The 16,830-nt window shown below is 39.1% G+C and overlaps 1 protein-coding gene and 1 long non-coding RNA gene across 4 annotated transcripts; one reads left to right on the forward strand and one right to left on the reverse strand.

Annotated features, from left to right (window-relative positions):
• Nucleotides 1–6,289: 6,289 nt before the first annotated feature.
• Nucleotides 6,290–9,451, reverse strand: LOC131598963 (uncharacterized). 3 transcript variants are annotated; one of them, XR_009282464.1, is made up of 4 exons: nucleotides 9,031–9,451; nucleotides 8,846–8,945; nucleotides 7,304–8,291; nucleotides 6,292–7,071 (listed from the first exon to the last, which is right to left on the reverse strand). It is a non-coding gene; the product is annotated as an uncharacterized LOC131598963 (long non-coding RNA). The 3 variants fall into 3 exon arrangements; XR_009282463.1 differs by having other exon boundaries at nucleotides 6,290–7,071; nucleotides 7,181–8,945; XR_009282462.1 differs by having other exon boundaries at nucleotides 6,291–7,071; nucleotides 7,304–8,945.
• A 782-nt stretch (nucleotides 9,452–10,233) lies between these two features.
• Nucleotides 10,234–12,194, forward strand: LOC131596875 (factor of DNA methylation 4-like). The gene is made up of 4 exons (XM_058869611.1): nucleotides 10,234–11,119; nucleotides 11,261–11,389; nucleotides 11,707–11,981; nucleotides 12,069–12,194. Exons 1-4 carry the CDS (start codon nucleotides 10,234–10,236, stop codon nucleotides 12,192–12,194), a joined length of 1,416 nt encoding a protein of 471 aa, XP_058725594.1.
• Nucleotides 12,195–16,830: the final 4,636 nt, after the last annotated feature.

Raw genomic sequence — 16,830 nt, forward strand, 5'->3', positions numbered from 1 at the left:
GTGGTTTGGCTTGACGCGTCGCACTTTGCTCGATTTGTTGTTATTTGGCCTAATTGACTTGTGGATTCATGACTATCCATCGCCAAGATGCTACGTTGTGCCTAATCATTGAAAGAGATACATGTTTGACTTGGGCTTAATCATTGAAATCGATATATGTTTGGCTTTGTTGCTTTGGTGCTTGATGATTGTTCGCTTATTACTAGTAGCATGCCTCGCATTGATACTTGGTTCACATCTTCTCATGTGCCATCGATTGTTGCCTTGATACCGTGCCTTGTTTCCATGGGTGTTTCATTGTGTTTTGAATGTGTTTTGATGGCTATTCATGATGCTTGCAAATTGGTATTGGTTTAGGTTGAATGGGAATGGCTTCCAAGCCTTTAAAAATGACAAAATTTGGTTTTCCTACAGTGGAACTCGGTTCCCAAAATGGAGGAACCGGTTCCCACTCAATCTAAAGCATGTTGGAACTTGGCAGAGTGCCCTGGAACCCGGTTCCCAGTTTGGGGGAACCGGTTCCTGCTGCGTGTTATGTTGTTTTGGTTTGGGGCAGAGTGCCCTGGAACCCGGTTCCCAGTTTGGGGGAACCGGTTCCTGATGTGCTATTTGGGTTCGTGACTTGGGCAGAGTGCCCTGGAACCCGGTTCCCAGTTTGGGGGAACCGGTTCCTATGTGTGTTTTTGTGCTGGAACCCGGGTTCCCGTATAGGGGAACCGGTTCCCTTACTTGTTTTTGGCCCTTTTCTTCTCTAACTTCTTTCTTGCATAACTTTTCACTCATAGCTTTGTTTTACGTGTTCCTTATACCGTTGGAAAGCTTGAGAGGTGTACTATCTCGTTAAATGCTTGTTTCTCGTTAATTTGTATACCTTTTATGTTTGTCTTCTCTTTGAGGTTTTTATTATCCATTTCATATTCATGTTACTTGTCCGTTTCCTTTCGCTTTATAATAAAACTGCAATTCCGATTGCGATGTTTGTTATCTCTAACTTGTGTGCTAGTGTGCAAGGCGTTTGGACGGTCACCGATTGATACTCATTGCTTGAGTGTTCCGCTTCACTTGCGGAATACGATTATATCTCATTGACTCATATCGTGCTCTCGACTTGGAGACACGATCTTATTCCTTTATATCTGCTTGTTTGGTTTGCTCGTTACTCTTGCAGGTGTATTGTGATTATGCTCGACATGCGAGTCGACATTTGTGCGCTTCATGGCTAATCGGTGTGCTGACTATTTGCTTTTGCTTTGCTAGCTCGCTCGCGGGATTCTAGTTTCTTCGCTTTAGTTTACGGATCATCATCCGTTTGGTATTGATCCTTTTTCATTTTATTTCTCTCGCACTTTATCGCTTTCTCGCATCATCCTTTAACATGAGAAGTAGGATCTAGACATGCATCTGGCCAAGCCCTCGAAAGAGGCTCTGTTTTTGTTGGTGTGTTTATATTTGTGCTTTGCAGCAGGGAGTCACGGTGTAATAAGTCCTATATGGCACTCCGTTAAGTCCTCATGGAAGGCACGCGGAAAGGGTTAGCAATCAACCCCCGCCTAGTCTCATCGAGTCTGTTCAGTATGCGCACGCTACGCGTTGCTCGCTTCTGAACCTGCACAAGATCTTGTTATCGAGTATGTCAGGAAAAGGGTTCAGGAAGCCGGACCCCCGCCTTTCCTATAGCTCGCGTTGTTCGACGTTGATGCTCGGTGTTCGCACGCACCGTTTTCCTTTACGATCCGTGACGGCTTGGTTGCTGAGAGGGGTCCGCCCTCTTGTCTATGGCCCGATCATTTTCGCGAGGTCTAATGCTTGGTTGACTTGGGTTGAGCTGCTCCCCTTGGCTATGGTGGGACCGCCTTTCTACCATTTGGCTAGTGCCTTTGGTTTGTTTGCTTTACGAGCGGATGCTCGTTTGTGTGCTCATTGTGTGCTTCCCCTTTTCTCGTAGGTTGTTAGCTTAGGTTAGACTTGTACCCTTTGTATGATAACATTAGATAGCAAGCTTTCCCCCTTAGCTTAGGTCTTCCTCATGCATCTTTTAAAACACAAACCACACTCTTTGATTTTCTTTTCTTAAGAGCTTGTTATTTCCGCTCCATTCCCAAGCATAAGTCTCCAAAGGTCGAGCAGCGGAGTGTGAATGTAACTCGTTCACCTAAAAAACACAAAACAAACAGAAATTAGTTAGCCGAGCTACGGTAGCTCTGATTCTGCAAAACAGATACGTAGGCAGCGGGATAGGGCCCGTGCGAGCACAATCCTTTCTTTTCCCTACATTCTGCATTCATTTTAGTCCAGATTAGCGTAGATTTGCTTACACACCCATAGATTTAGACACCGGCGTGGATACCATCGAGTACGATGAGCCCGAGGGGTGCTAATACCTTCCCCTCGCGTAACCGACTCCCTTACCCTTTTTCTCTGGTCGTGAGACCGTTGTTTTGTTTTGTGGTTTGCTGGCATTCCCTTCCTTTTCAGGATAAATATGTTAGTGGCGACTCTGTTAATTTTCGCGGTAGCGACAGCACGCAGGCCCCAAAAAACATCCGGGCATAACCCAACATACAAATTACAAAGGCACGCAGGCCGAAAAAGAACGGGCACGCAGTCCCAGACTAAAGCTCCTCTTCACCACCAGTGGACTCAGGCACCAGCACCCCGTCCATAATCTTCGATGAAAGCTCGATGTTATCGACCTTCAGATCCGGGTTCAAAAGCTTCAGTTGACAAACTGCATAGTTGAACTAAGCTTCAGCCATCTCGACAAGGTTCATCTTCAGCCCGTCTATCTTCTCGACAAGGCCCTGGACTTCAGAGCAGCCACATCTGGAAACTCGTCAGCTGAGGGTGCCCATTCTAGATGATGATCGGCAAGCTTCTTCTTCTCCGCCGCAATCTCCCTGTCCTTCTGCTTCAGAGCCCCGTCGATTTTCTTCTTCAACTTCTCACGGTCGGCCTCCATGGTTTTTACCTTATCCTCGACAGTCTTCCTAGCCGCCTTCGCCTTCTTTAGAGCCTCGACAGAGACCGGGCCACTCCTAGCCAACACTTAGGCCATTCCTAAAACCCTCATCACAGCAGCACCATCACTCGCTAGCTGCTTGACGAGGGCGGGGATCCCATCTCTTCCACCCGACGAGCTTCATCTAGGGAGGTTGCCAGGGGAAACTTCTCAAAATAACCACCATCTTTGAAGCAAGGAGGAAGCACAAAGACACGATCGGACCCAAGGCTCGACGCCTCTTTACGAACCCCCTCAGGACGAGGCCTTTTTGGAGTCTTCTCTCCTTCCGCGAGTACCCGGGGCGAACCAGCCGAACCTGCATTGTCACCGGCACCCGCCGCCCAGGCCTTCTTCTCCCGAAGCTTTCTCGCATCTTGAGTTACCATCTTCAAGATCTTATCCTCCCTCTCCGGCATAGCATCTGCAAAGGAAAGCAAAAAAGGTTAGCAAAAACACCAAAACAGAAGAGACAAAACAAAATAAATAACCCTAATACGACCTAACAGCGCACGAGTCTCCTCGGGAGTCCGGTAAGATAACAGGGCCTTAGTGTTGATGGCCCGCGCCTCTACCTTTGGCACGCCATTTTCGTCCAGGACAGTATCCCCTTTCCTCATCACCCACTGCGACATGGTGAAACCGTCTACATACTTGCAGAGCACCGAGTACGAGGCCGTGTCCTGCTCGTCCAGATCCCCGTCTTCCCAGGAATAATTTTTAGGGGGGTCGGGAAGTGGCCTTTCCACCAAAAGAGTGGGAATGCAGTACATAACTCCTTCACCACCTGCCCGTTTTCATCCCTCTCCAAGTTGTCGGTCTCGTCCTGCATCTCCACTATATCAAACAAAGCATAATAGGTTGCCAGGCTGTGCGGACGGACGAGGAAATACCGATCCTTAAAACCCTTCACTGAGTCGGTATACATCCCAAAAAGCTTTCTGTCGGCGTTTCTAAAGGAGACCCAGCTATAGCGCCGGTCCTCCGTCTGTCTCTGGACGCGGAAGCAACGGCCGAACAATACAGTCGTGGCACCAATGCCCAGGTAGTCGCACACAATCTCGAATGCCCGCATAAAGGCGAAGGCGTTGGGATGCAATTGAGATGGATCCAGAGCAAGAAACACCAACAAAGAAGTTTGGAAGATGGAGAAGGGCAAGCAAAAACCAAGCTCCTTGAACACGTGTTCATACATAGCAAAGCTATCTCCATCAAACCGGGAGCATATGCGCTCGTCTCGAGACGGGCACCTTACTTGATAGTTCAACTCCTCGCCGTCCCCCCGAACCTCGACCTCCGTATAAGCTCCGCCCAAAGATTCGGTGTATCGAGAGACGAACGACATAGGCTCGTCGGCTACCCAATATAGGTCGACCGTGCATTCATAACTGAAGAGCGGCATTGGAGAAACTCCCCCCTCGGCATCCGAACCGGGTGAATCCTCATGGTCCTCCTCGGCCGTGGCGGGCGTGTTTTGAACTTCGACAATTTCAACGTCAGAGCTGCTCGTTGTTGTGTCCTCCGAATCGCTAGCCACGAGCCAGATTCCGAACTGGACCCCGAACTGGGACTCGAATCAGATTCACCTGCATGCAGAAGGAAAAAATGAATTTGATAGTTCATCAAATCCACCCTTCCACCGCAATGCAAGCGAGCAGTGATTGACAGGAGCAGTAGAGCCCCCGGCTAAACCCCCTCGAGGAAAAACGTCCATCAGTCGAGGACTCACGCTAAAACTTAGCAAAAAGGAACGTGGTTGCTGCAATCGGATCTAAAAAACACGAAGACCTAACCATCAACGTCGTCTAATCCATAAACTGACCCACGGGCATCGCTTAGATAACCCGAGGGGAAAGTAGCGACTGCGCATATAACTCAGCCGACGTAGATGGTGAGAACAACGAAAGTACGCAGTCGCAAGCTCTCGAAACCCTACGAAAAAGACATAAAAACGAGGAAGGGATTCTCAAGCGTACCTGAAGACATAGTGATGATTGCTAGAATGAACTCCTCGGCGAACGACGGCTACTACTACGAACAATGGAACGAACAGAAGATTCGAGGGATCGTCTATCTAAAGCCGGGGACGCGAGCAGAGAGAAAAAAACGCCTAAATGTGGGGACTCACCCCTTTTTATAGGAGAAAAGCTCGGAAGGCAAAACGCCGCGCCCCCTGACAAGCGCCGCCATCTAGACCCTAGGCAATCATTGCCTATGCCACGTCAGCGCATGCTGCACACGCGCGACTTTTCCTTTCTCAACCCATAGACCACTCCGTCCGAGCACATCCGATCGACGAGGATCCATCCTACCAGGTCCGGGCATCTTCAAACTCGCAGCTCCTTGACCAGAAAACTCCGACTTGAGGGGGCTCCTGTTCTAGACTGGGCCAAGACTAGGCCCAACATGGTTTCGGCCCACTAAACCTCAGAGGACCAAATCCCTCTGTGACCCACTTTTGGGTCTAGGATGCCCGTCTCTATCATGCTCGGCATGACCATCCTCGTAAACCATCTGACGATCGGGAGAGATGCTCCCCATGAAGCTCCACCCTTCCGAAGACCTCATTTTGTACGAGCGGGTTCTCCACCGAGGACCCCACTCCTCGTAGGGATCTTTTGGCATCCAACCCTCCAAAGAATACGGAGACCACGTGGTCCCTAAAAGACCGCGTATCCCTTAAACTTTGTAGCGGTTAACTAGGACAGAGGGAACTCACGCACCTCCGATATTTCCGCTCAGGAAACCTGGCAGTCTCCTAGTTGGGCCTGAAAGTCCAACCCAGTAGCGAGATCATGGCCCAGCGCTGGGGGCTATAAATACCCTCTTTTACTAGAGGGTCAGGTATTCACTTCTTACTCACCTTTAGCTTGTACTTGCGCTCCTTTTCTCGTCTACTCACTTTGGCATCGGAGTACCTTGCAGGTACACCCCCTCCTCATTCCTCGAAGATCCAGTTCTGAATAGCCAGCGACGATTCTTCTGATCAGGTACGATCAATTAGTTTGGATAGAGTTAAAAAAATAGTTTAAATGAGTTGAGTCAAGAATTTTATTTGTGAGTTTGAAATCAATTAACCTTACACCTATCAAAAGATTGTATCGTTTTAATACAAAATACTGTAACAATTCGAGATGGTTTAAAGTTTTGAAAAATGTTAAAAATGAAAAGGATTAAAAGAGATACTAAAAGTTCGTTATATGACTAGTATTTAAAAAGTTTCTTTAGATTTTAGAATGGATATGTTACTTGAGTTTTTTTTTTTAGAAAATATTTCAAAAAAATGTCATGTTAATAATTTTTTATTTTAATTTTTATCGAACGAGAGTTAAAAAAATAACTATACTAAATGTTAAATAAATGAGAATAAAGATCTACGCCAAATAAGTCATTTAATAACATTTTTTTTTGTTTTTGATAGCACTTAAAAGCGCTATTAACCGCGCCGCTATTGTAAACGTTTTTTGTTTAATAGCACTTTAAAAGCGCTATTAAAGTACTGGTTTTTAATAACGTTTTTCTTTAAGTGCTATTGAAGTGGACATTTTGCATGTTTTTTATTTACTTTTGATAACACTTTCAAACTAAGCGCTATTATAGAGCACATGTTTGATAGCACTTTCAAACAAAGCGCTAATATATGGCACATGTTTAATAGCACTTTCAAAGAAAGCGCTAATATATGGAACATGTTTGATAGCGCTTTCTTTTAAAAGTGCTATTATAGAATGTTTCATTAATAACACTCTTTACAAAATGCTATTGTAGTACATTTTATAATATTTTTTTTGTACACGAAATCAATCATCTTTTGGTGTGCAAATATCAAAAAGGTACATTCAATTCAATACCAAATAACGCTTTAAGTTACTCATTGCATTATGATCCATCAACACAAAGTAGTAAACACACTTCACGAACCAACAGTGCTGAACCCACAAATACCTCTTTATTTTTTTCAAACTCCAATTGTCTAAGCTTATTCGAACTAACCGACGAACCGTGACACCAATGAAACTAGCAAAAGTCTTTCTATTATGCTTGATTGGTTGACCTATTGCATTCCATTGAACCTATAACAAAATTAAAGTGAAAATAAAGAATCAACAATCTCACAAATATTTATGAACATTCAAATAGTTTCAGAGAATCAGCGGTCTCATAAAACTCTAGCTATTTTACCTCAATCCTCTTTCCATTGCTTCTAAGCTCAGTTATATTTTTCTTTCCAGTAATGTTTTCTTCATTTAGATATGCATTAATTAGTAAAACACACAATAAATTTGAAGAGAAAAATGAAGTTACCATCGATTTTACTTTCCTTGCCTTCGTCGACCATTTCGTGACCAACGAAGGCGTACCACGTAAAAATATGCATATAGACAAGTAAGAGCTTGGCAGTAGTTTGTAACAACCCAGTATTGATCATGACGCAATCGGATTGTGCTAGATTATAAGATGTCGACATTGTTTAGGCATTGTGACTCGGAATTGCAGTATCTGGTTTACCAAACAGTGTACATCTGAAACAACATGGATTAATAATAGATACAGCTTAATTTAACAGAGAAAATAGTACCACTGTTTGATTAGAGTGAGACAAAATTGTAAAGCTTAAAATGTCTAGTGAGTAGATTAATCACTTTGATTATGTATTATCATTTATATGATATGTTTTACTAGTTTCTTCTAAAACAAAGGCAATGTGTCAAAAAGGAACGTTTCCTGATCCATATTTAAGATATGAATAGGCATGTGCATATTAGATATATGCTAGCACCCTAATGTTATAAAAACTATCAATTCTAAATGCTTTGATGAGTACTAGTGTAAGGAAGTACTAAGGGGCTATGTACAATTATATGAACATCACAGTATATCACACATCTAAATGCTTTGATGAGTACTAGTATAAGGAAGTACTAAGGGGCTATGTACAATTATATGAACATCACAGTATATCACATACAAAACACACAATGCGCCAGCAGTTAATAATCATTAGCATATTTTCACGAATTAACATATATGCACTTAATCGAGTGATTATAATCCGTAGTAATCGGTAAGTAAACCGGTAAGAATTACTTATCTTTAATTGGCGGCGTCGGCATTGTGGTTCACATCTAGGCTTTAGAAGATTTATTCTGCACTTCACGGTTCACCTCAAAAACTGAACAGCTAGTCATTCTTTTCACAGGCTGCGCTGGTAGAATGACCAACACGTGCTTTGACGGCATAGCCAGTCTTGATTCATAACATCATTCCTGCTTCCGTCTCGACATAAATGTCTCTAATAGGAATCAGACATGAACATAAGCTAGTTTTTCATCCAAATTGAAAAACTTACCTTTGCCTAAGTATTGATATGATCAAAGACCCAAAATCGATGTAAACAACGGCTTCGCAGCGACGGCGTGTTCTTATTTCAATGTCTATGTTTACTAAGAATAAGTTTAGCCGGCGTGTTATTATCGACGTAAGCAAGATAGATATGGCAACCACTATTTGTAAGCATGTTAATATCATTAGAAGCATGTTAAACTCAAAACCCATGTTTCAGCAAAACTCATGGTGACATGTTAAATATCATTAGAAACACTACAAAACTCATGGTGACATTTCAACAAACACTTATGGTGACATGTTAAATATCATTAGAAACAATACAAAACTCATGGTGACATTTCAACAAACACCTTATTTGCAAAATCAAAGCATGTACCAAAAGAGTAACTAACCAACCATGAATTACACCATTAAGAAGTGAACTTTGGAAAATTAAGTATTATATCCAAGCAGATATGGATGCAAGTACTCAGATAAAAGTACACTGTAACACAATACCTCTCACCATTTCAGAACCGAACAAAACAGAGCCAACACAATCAACAGAAGCAGAACCTGGAACTTATTTCAACGCAGCAACTTATTTCCACCATGAACACTTTGCAACAACAAGAGATTCATTAGCATCGGACCAGAAGAAGAAGAGAAGAAAGTCACCAAAAAGACGAATGTGAATCTAATACCTGGAGTGTCATCACCAGATTTATTGTCGGTGAAGAAATCCTCCCTAATCCGGGTTGTGAGTTTTGTTCGTCTTATGATTGTTATGAACTGTATATGGAGTTTAGGATTCATTGTTTCTCATGAACAATCTTTCTAATTAAGCGATTGATATGATTTTTTTGTTATGCCATGTTTGAGTCTTTCATTTGGGCTGGGTGATTGGGTGAATGTTAGTTTAAAATCGGAAGAACAGAGACGGAGAGTGGAAGGTAAGCTGCGAGAGATTTGAGTGAGAAGGTTTTTTTTTGTTCGTTGTTGTTTTTGTTGGGGAAGGGAGAGTATTGTGAGTTTGAGAACAGAAAAAGAATGAGGAGAGTGGCCGTAACTCGTAAGAAAACATAGAACACGGGGGGCGGACGGTTTGATTTTTTCTCCTAGGGTTTTTTTTATTTCCAGTTTGTCTTGGACAGATTATATTTGAAATATTTATTTGTTTTATTAATTATATATTTATGAAAACAATAGCGCTTTTATATAAGCGCTAATATAGGATAGTACAATAATAGCGTTTATTAAAAGTGCTATCATAATGAATAATATTAATAGCAATTTGGCAAAAGTGCTATTTTAATGTTTAGTATTAATAGCATTTCGTAGAAAGCGCTATCTTACTAAAGTTTAATAATAGCGTTTTTTCACAAAGTGCTATCAAAACTACATTGTATGTATCCTATAATAGCACCCGACAATAAAGTGCTATTATATATGTGTTTTTTCGTTTTTAATAGCACTTTCTTTAAAAATGCTATTAAATTAAGTGATACAAAATATCAATTTTGGCGTAAAAATATTTTAAAAATGGGTGTCATCATATAGCAAATATGCACATTATATATAGATATGTAAAAGTAAATATAGTTGTTTAAAAGAAGAGAAAAAGATAACCAAAAAAATATATATATAGTATTTCATTAAAGATAAATAAATAAAATAAAACATTCTATTAATATACTGCAACAAATTGTGTTGCGAAAGGATGTAACAAACTCTAATACAAATCAAATATAAAATGAACAAAGGCAAAGCTACACACCTCTACACTTAATTGGTGCACTGTTTGAAATTTTATTTAAACGTTAATCATCCACACCATCTTTATCAAGACTTTCAAATTTCTTTTTTCTAGTCTGCTATATTGTTTTCGGCAACCACATATTTCCAACATGATGAACCGAAAAACCGAATATACTCGTGAATCTGAATTGGATAACTACGAGTGTAGATATTTCAACAACTTGAAAGATGGTTACTACAAGTTGGAAGTCTCAGACTCAACATTTCGGTGTCCGTTCTGTTTGAATAAGGATTATTATTCTTTGACTGACCTTTCAAGACATGCTTCAAGGATTGCTGCTGACGTGCATGGTGAGACTCTGAAAGAAATTGGTAAACATTCTGCCCTTGTAAGATATCTTAAGTCACTTAATGTGAATGTTGCTAAAGATAAGTCACCCATGGTGAATGTTCCTGAAGATAAGTTTTTCTTCCCTTGGACGGTAGTTCTCGCAAACATTGTTACAAAATTTGAACCGAACTCTCGTAAGTATGTAGGAAAGAGTGGTAAGAAAATTCGGGAGGAACTGTTTGCGAAAGGGTTTAAGCAGTTGACCGTTACAACACTGTGGAATTCTAGCGGACAAACAAAGTTTGCGATAGTTGAATTTGGAAAAGAATGGGATGCTTTCGCCGATGCTTTGTCGCTAGAGAGAATCTTTGAATCAGAACATTGTGGCAAGAGAGATTACTATCGTTCAAGGGAGCGAGGAGATAAACTCTTTGGGTGGATGGCACGTGACGATGACTATAATTCCAGCAATATTGTTGGCCAAAACCTCCGGGTAAAAGCAGACTTGAAAACTGTTTTCGAAAAAAAAGTCGAGGATGATAGGAAAGCCTTGAAGCATGCATCTAGTTTGGCCACCACTTCAAAGCAGAAGAACAAAGAATTGGAATTGGAAGAAACAACAAACAAGTATGATGACGAAGCTAATGTGATCCTAAATAGAGTGATGAATCAAAAAGACGAGATGCATGACCACTTTAACAAAGGTTTGTTCGAATTAAAATCAGTATTCTGTTTCACAATGTTTAGAGATAAAGCATTCTGATTTCTTCTATTATTTTTATCCTATGTTAATATAATTTCTCAATTTTCATGGTAGCTGAGTTTGTTTCATTGTGTCTTATTAGAAATAAGCAACATGAGTAACGTTGAACGCAATTATCTTGAAAATATGTCCAAGGATCGTGAGAAAACCATAATGGAAGTGGAGGCCCGGAGGAACAAACTTATGGCCCGTGAAAAGAATCTGCTGAAGCGTAAAGCAATAGATAATGATAATGAGAGAAATAATTTATATCTTGAGAAGAAAAATGTTATTTCTTTGGATCTTTCAACACATTTCTTATATCTTGAGAAAAAAAATATAATAACTTCAGACTTATTTAATATCTTCTTCATCTTGTTGTTTACAGATTGGGATGGCCATAGCATAACAACAAAAGGCTGATAATGAAATGATGCGTTTGGCAGAAAAACATAAAGCATGAATTTCATTTTCCTTTTATCTGCAGTATTTAACTTAGTTACATATATCCACTGAAAATTTGACGACTCTTTTGGTTTGATGTCATAGAAACAGAAAGAGAAACTTCACAAAAAATGCATGACCTAGTGAAAGGACTTGATGCTAAACATGCGTTGCAATTGGAAACTGAACGACTGAGAGGAGCTTTCAAAGTAATGAATCACATTAAAGAGACTGATCAAGAAGAGAAGAAAAAACTGGAGGCGATCAAAGTAGAGCTGCGTGAAAAGGAAAAGCAATTGGAAGATCTTCTATGGACATTGGTTATCGAGGAGCCTAAAACTAATGATGAGTTGCAAGATGCGCGCAAAAAATTAATAAATGTATGTTTCTTTCTCAGCATATAGATGTTAATATTGAGATATCATATTGTTTGTTTTGTTCATGTAATCTGATCTCCTTGTTCAAAGTGCATTGGCTACCCAGGGGACACTTCTGAAGTCATAATTTCTGTGAAAAGGATGGGGGAACTTGATCTTGAGCCGCTTATGGAGGCATCCAAGAGAAAGTTTCCTGCAATGAGGGATGGAAGCTGATTAGTCTAATGCAAGTCAGATAATTTTGTTATGAAGTTTAGGAGAAAATCAAAAGGAATATTGATAAGGATTAGTATTATGATTATTGTATGAAGAAAAGTTGTTGATGACTCTTTGAAATATTTATAATCTAAATATTTAATTGGGAGCATATGGTTGTTTATTTCTTCACAAATTAACTCATCAAAATCCTTCAGCAGTATAGAGTATAGATCATAGAAACTGTAAATCTAACTATTATGATCAATTGTTTTACAACTGTGATTTTCTCTTAAGTTTAAGCTTAAGTCTCACCAAGATATTACAACAGCAATGTAGTGAGTTTGATGATGAAGTTTGAGAGCTTTTGAATTTGACAGCGTTTCTGCATAATGCGCAAGTGTTTTATTGAGCTTCTCATCAGAACTTCATATTTATAGACACTTGAGAAGATGACCGTTGGGAGCATTTAATGCTTTGCGTAATCCGTACAGCATTGCATTTAATGTTTCATTCTTTTGTCAACTACCTCGAGCCTTGTTTTCGCTGTGTCTACTGACGTTGCCACTAATAGCTTCTAATGTTCCTTTTGTCAGTCAGCGTAGCCTTCCAATCTAGTACTTGCTTCTGATCTGATGTTTGTGTAAACAACGTTTGAATGTCATCAGAGTCAAACAACTTGGTGCAGAGCATCTTCTTGTCTTCTGACCTTGAAGTGCTTCTGAGCGTGATACCATGAGAACTTCAGTGCTTCTGCTTCTGATCTCAAGTTCTTCTGATGCTTCCATAGACCCATGTTCTGATTCTGCTTGACCATCTTCTGATGTCTTGCCAGACCATGTTCTGATGTTGCATGTTGAACCTTCTGAGTCAGTGCTTCTTGCGCTAATTTTGTGCATACACTTTATATAATTCCTGAAATGGAAATTGCATAGTATTAGAGTACCACATTATCTCATACAAAATTCATATGCTTGTTATCATCAAAACTAAGAATATTGATCAGAACAAATCTTAATATGTAGTTATAAAGTCAATTTTAACCCCAAAATTTGAGACAATTTTTAGAATATACACATAAATTTGGGAGTTGCTGTTGAAAAAAGTAATTTAAATCCAAATATGTGTGAAATATCGGGACACATACTAGACGATTAATATAATAACTTTGACTACAAAAGTTTAAATTTTTTATAAAAATCCAATCGTTGAGTTAAATCAAAAATAATAATTTTGTTTTTTATTTAAAACAAAATACTTCAATATGAATAATAAATATTCCAAAAGGACACTAAAAACATAAATGCATGCCCCACTGGTTATAGAGAAACCTCAATCCTTTCTCATTCTAAACATCTCTATGGACTACAAATATCTAGAAGCCCAAAAATTACTCTTTCATGAAATCTAATTTAAATAATTACTTTTGATGAATATATATATATATATATATATATATATATATATATATATATATATATATATATATATATATATATATATATATATATATATATATATATATATATATATATATATATATATATATATATATATGAGGAGGGATATTCTTACTCCAGGAGTAAGTTATCAACACTTACTCCTCATCATGACCATTGATTCTTTTCAATTCAATGGTTAAAATTAATGAGTAATTAAATGTGGAGAGAGAAAAATAATACTCATTAATTTTAACCATTGGATTGAAAAGAATCAATGGTCATGATGAGGAGTAAGTGTTGATAACTTACTCCTGGAGTAAGAATATCCCTCCTCTATATATATATATATATATATATATATATATATATATATATATATATATATATATATATATATATATATATATATATAAAATTTTTCAAATTTTTCAATAGACCCGTAAGTTTTTCAAATTTTTCTTTAGTTTATATATAAAACATCTAGAGTTATATTTTATTTATTTTTTTTTTTCCTTCTTCTTTTTACATCATCATTTTTGTAGATACTAATAGTGTCCAACTTTTTTATTTATTTTGTATATTATATCTTGTTTTATTGTATAATAATTTTCAATATTAATAATATTATTAATTTCTTATACTATATTTTAATTATATGTTAATACAACAATTAATCAATATGCATTATATATATATATATATATATATATATATATATATATATATATATATATATATATATATATATATATATATATATATATATATATATATTTATTTATTTATATTTATATCTTACGAAACAATTTTAAAATTAAAAATAATTTTAAAGTTTTAAAAATAATCATAACCAAACAACTTTAACTTTATTTTAAAAACTCTTATTTTTAACTTTAACTTTAAAGTCAAGTTAGGCCAAACAAACTCTAAATGTTAAATAAACGAGAATAAGGATCTATATTGAAAATATCATTTGGCATAAAAATATTTTAAAAAATCGGTGTCATCATATAGCAAATATACACATTTTATATAGATATCTAAAAGTAATTATATAGTTGTTTAAAAGAAGAAAAAAATATAACCAAAAAATATAAAAGATATAGTATTTCATTAAAGATAAATAAATAAGGGTTTAATGGATATGCACTGACAGTGTAAAACAATTTTACACTGTCATCCAATAGAAAACAAGCAATTTTCCATGTCATTAATTTTTTTTTAAGATAAAAGTGTGATGGAATTGGATACATGATTGTGATTGGTTGACAGTGTCAAACTATTTTACACTGTCAGTGCATTACCCGTTTTCTCAATAAATAAATATAGTATTCTACTAATATACTGCAAAAAAATTGTGTTGCGAAAGGATGTAAGTAACTTTCATACAAATTGAATTTAAAATGAACAAATGCAAAGGTTGAACTCATGACCATTGATCATAGAGGACACGCCTCTACAACTGAACTGGCGCACTGTTAGTAACTTTATTTAAACGTTAATCAACAACACTTTCTTTATCATCAACACTTTCAAATTTCTTTTATCTAGTCTGCTATATTGTTTTCGACAACCACATATTTCCAGGACCCTAATAACAGCGGCATTGTCGCTGGTGAGTTGCTTGAAGCGAGCAGGAGTGTCCATCTCCTATATTCTCCGAGCCTTATCGGAGGAGACAGACAGAGGAAATCGCTCAAGGTATTGTCTGTCTTTGAAACAAGGAGGGAGAACGAATGCATGGTAAGGCTCTAAACCGGACGTCTCCTCACGGGTTGCCTCGCCCCGCCGTTGCCTCTTCGGAGTCCTCCCGGCGGTATCCCCTCGGCATCTAAATGGACCATTGGAGAGCCGGTCCACCCGGAGTTATCGCCTGGGGTCCCTGTCCAAACCTTGTTCTTTGCCCGAAGCCTCTTGGCATCCTGAGCCATCTTTATAAATTTGTCGTCCTTCGTCGGCATTCCATCTGAAAAACAAAACAAACGATTTAGCGGGGAACATTAATTAGAAATCCAAAAGAAGAATAACCCAAGTACAGCCTAGCAGAGCCCTAGTCTCCTCGGGTGTCTTGCATGAGAGAAAGGCCTTCGTATTTATCACCCGAGTCTCAACCATCACTTCGCCCTGCTCGTTCAAAATGGGATCGCTGATCCTCGTCACCCATTGAGCCAGAGAGAAGCTGTCGACATACTTGAAGAGGATCGCGAACGACGCAACATCCTGCTCATCCAAATCCCCGTCTTCCCAGGCATAATGTTTTGGAGGGGCATTAAAATGACCTTCCCACCAGAAAAAAGGAAATATACTGCAGAGCTTTATCCTCACCGCCCCGGTCTCGTCACGCTCCGGGCTACCATCCTCGCCACACACAGTCACCAACTTATCCAACGAAGTATACGCTGCCTGACTCTGCAGATGAACAACATAATAATGGTCTTTAAAATCTTTGACCGAGTCGACGTACATCTTGAAGAGTTTTCGGTCGGCGTTTTTGAAGGAGACCCAGCTATAGCGTCCTTCAACCGACTGCCTTTGAACGCAAAAACAACGGTCGAACAAGGTAGTAGTAGCGTCGATGTTGAGATACTCCCAGACGATCTCAAAAGCCCGCATAAAAGCAAAAGCATTCGGGTGCAGTTGAGACGGCGCCAGGCTAAGGCTGGTCAGCAAACCTACTTGAAAACTAGAGAAAGGTATACGAAAACCAAGCTCCCTAAAGACATATTCATACATAGCAAAACTTTCCCCGACAAAACGAGAATAAATTCAGTCAGTTACTAATGGACATTCGACCTTAAAATTTCAAGGGTCGCTCGAACCCCTATTTTCGATCTCTCAGAAAGCCCCGCTCAGAGACTCGGTATATCTTGAGACCACAATCATAGGCTCATCAGTAAACCAGCCTAAATCCACCTCACACTCATAATCAAATATCAGAGTTCCTTCCTCGGCCTCGGGGCCGGACGAACCCCCCTCCTCTTCCTCTTCTATGTCAGATAGATGCGGGCTCACTATCTCGACATCCGAGGTGCTCATGGTCGTATCCTGCGAACTAGACCCCGAACTAGATTCCGAGCTAGATCCCGAGCTTGACTCACCTGCATGCAGAAGGAAAAAATGAATTCGATGGTTTATCAAATCCACCTCCCACCGTAACACAAATGAAAGGGTAGAGCGGTGAGCGGCAGAGCCACCCGGCAAAACCCTTGTCAAGG

Source organism: Vicia villosa, linkage group LG4 (assembly GCF_029867415.1).
Source record: "Vicia villosa cultivar HV-30 ecotype Madison, WI linkage group LG4, Vvil1.0, whole genome shotgun sequence".
NCBI classification, from domain to species: domain Eukaryota; kingdom Viridiplantae; phylum Streptophyta; class Magnoliopsida; order Fabales; family Fabaceae; genus Vicia; species Vicia villosa.

Coding starts and splice junctions, on each gene's coding strand:
- LOC131596875 (XM_058869611.1), top strand. CDS start 10,234: ATGATGAACCGAAAAACCGAATATACTCGTGAATCTGAATTGGATAAC. Junction 11,120..11,260: donor GCATGACCACTTTAACAAAG/GTTTGTTCGAAT, acceptor GTGTCTTATTAG/AAATAAGCAACATGAGTAAC. Junction 11,390..11,706: donor TGAAAAGAATCTGCTGAAGC/GTAAAGCAATAG, acceptor TTGATGTCATAG/AAACAGAAAGAGAAACTTCA.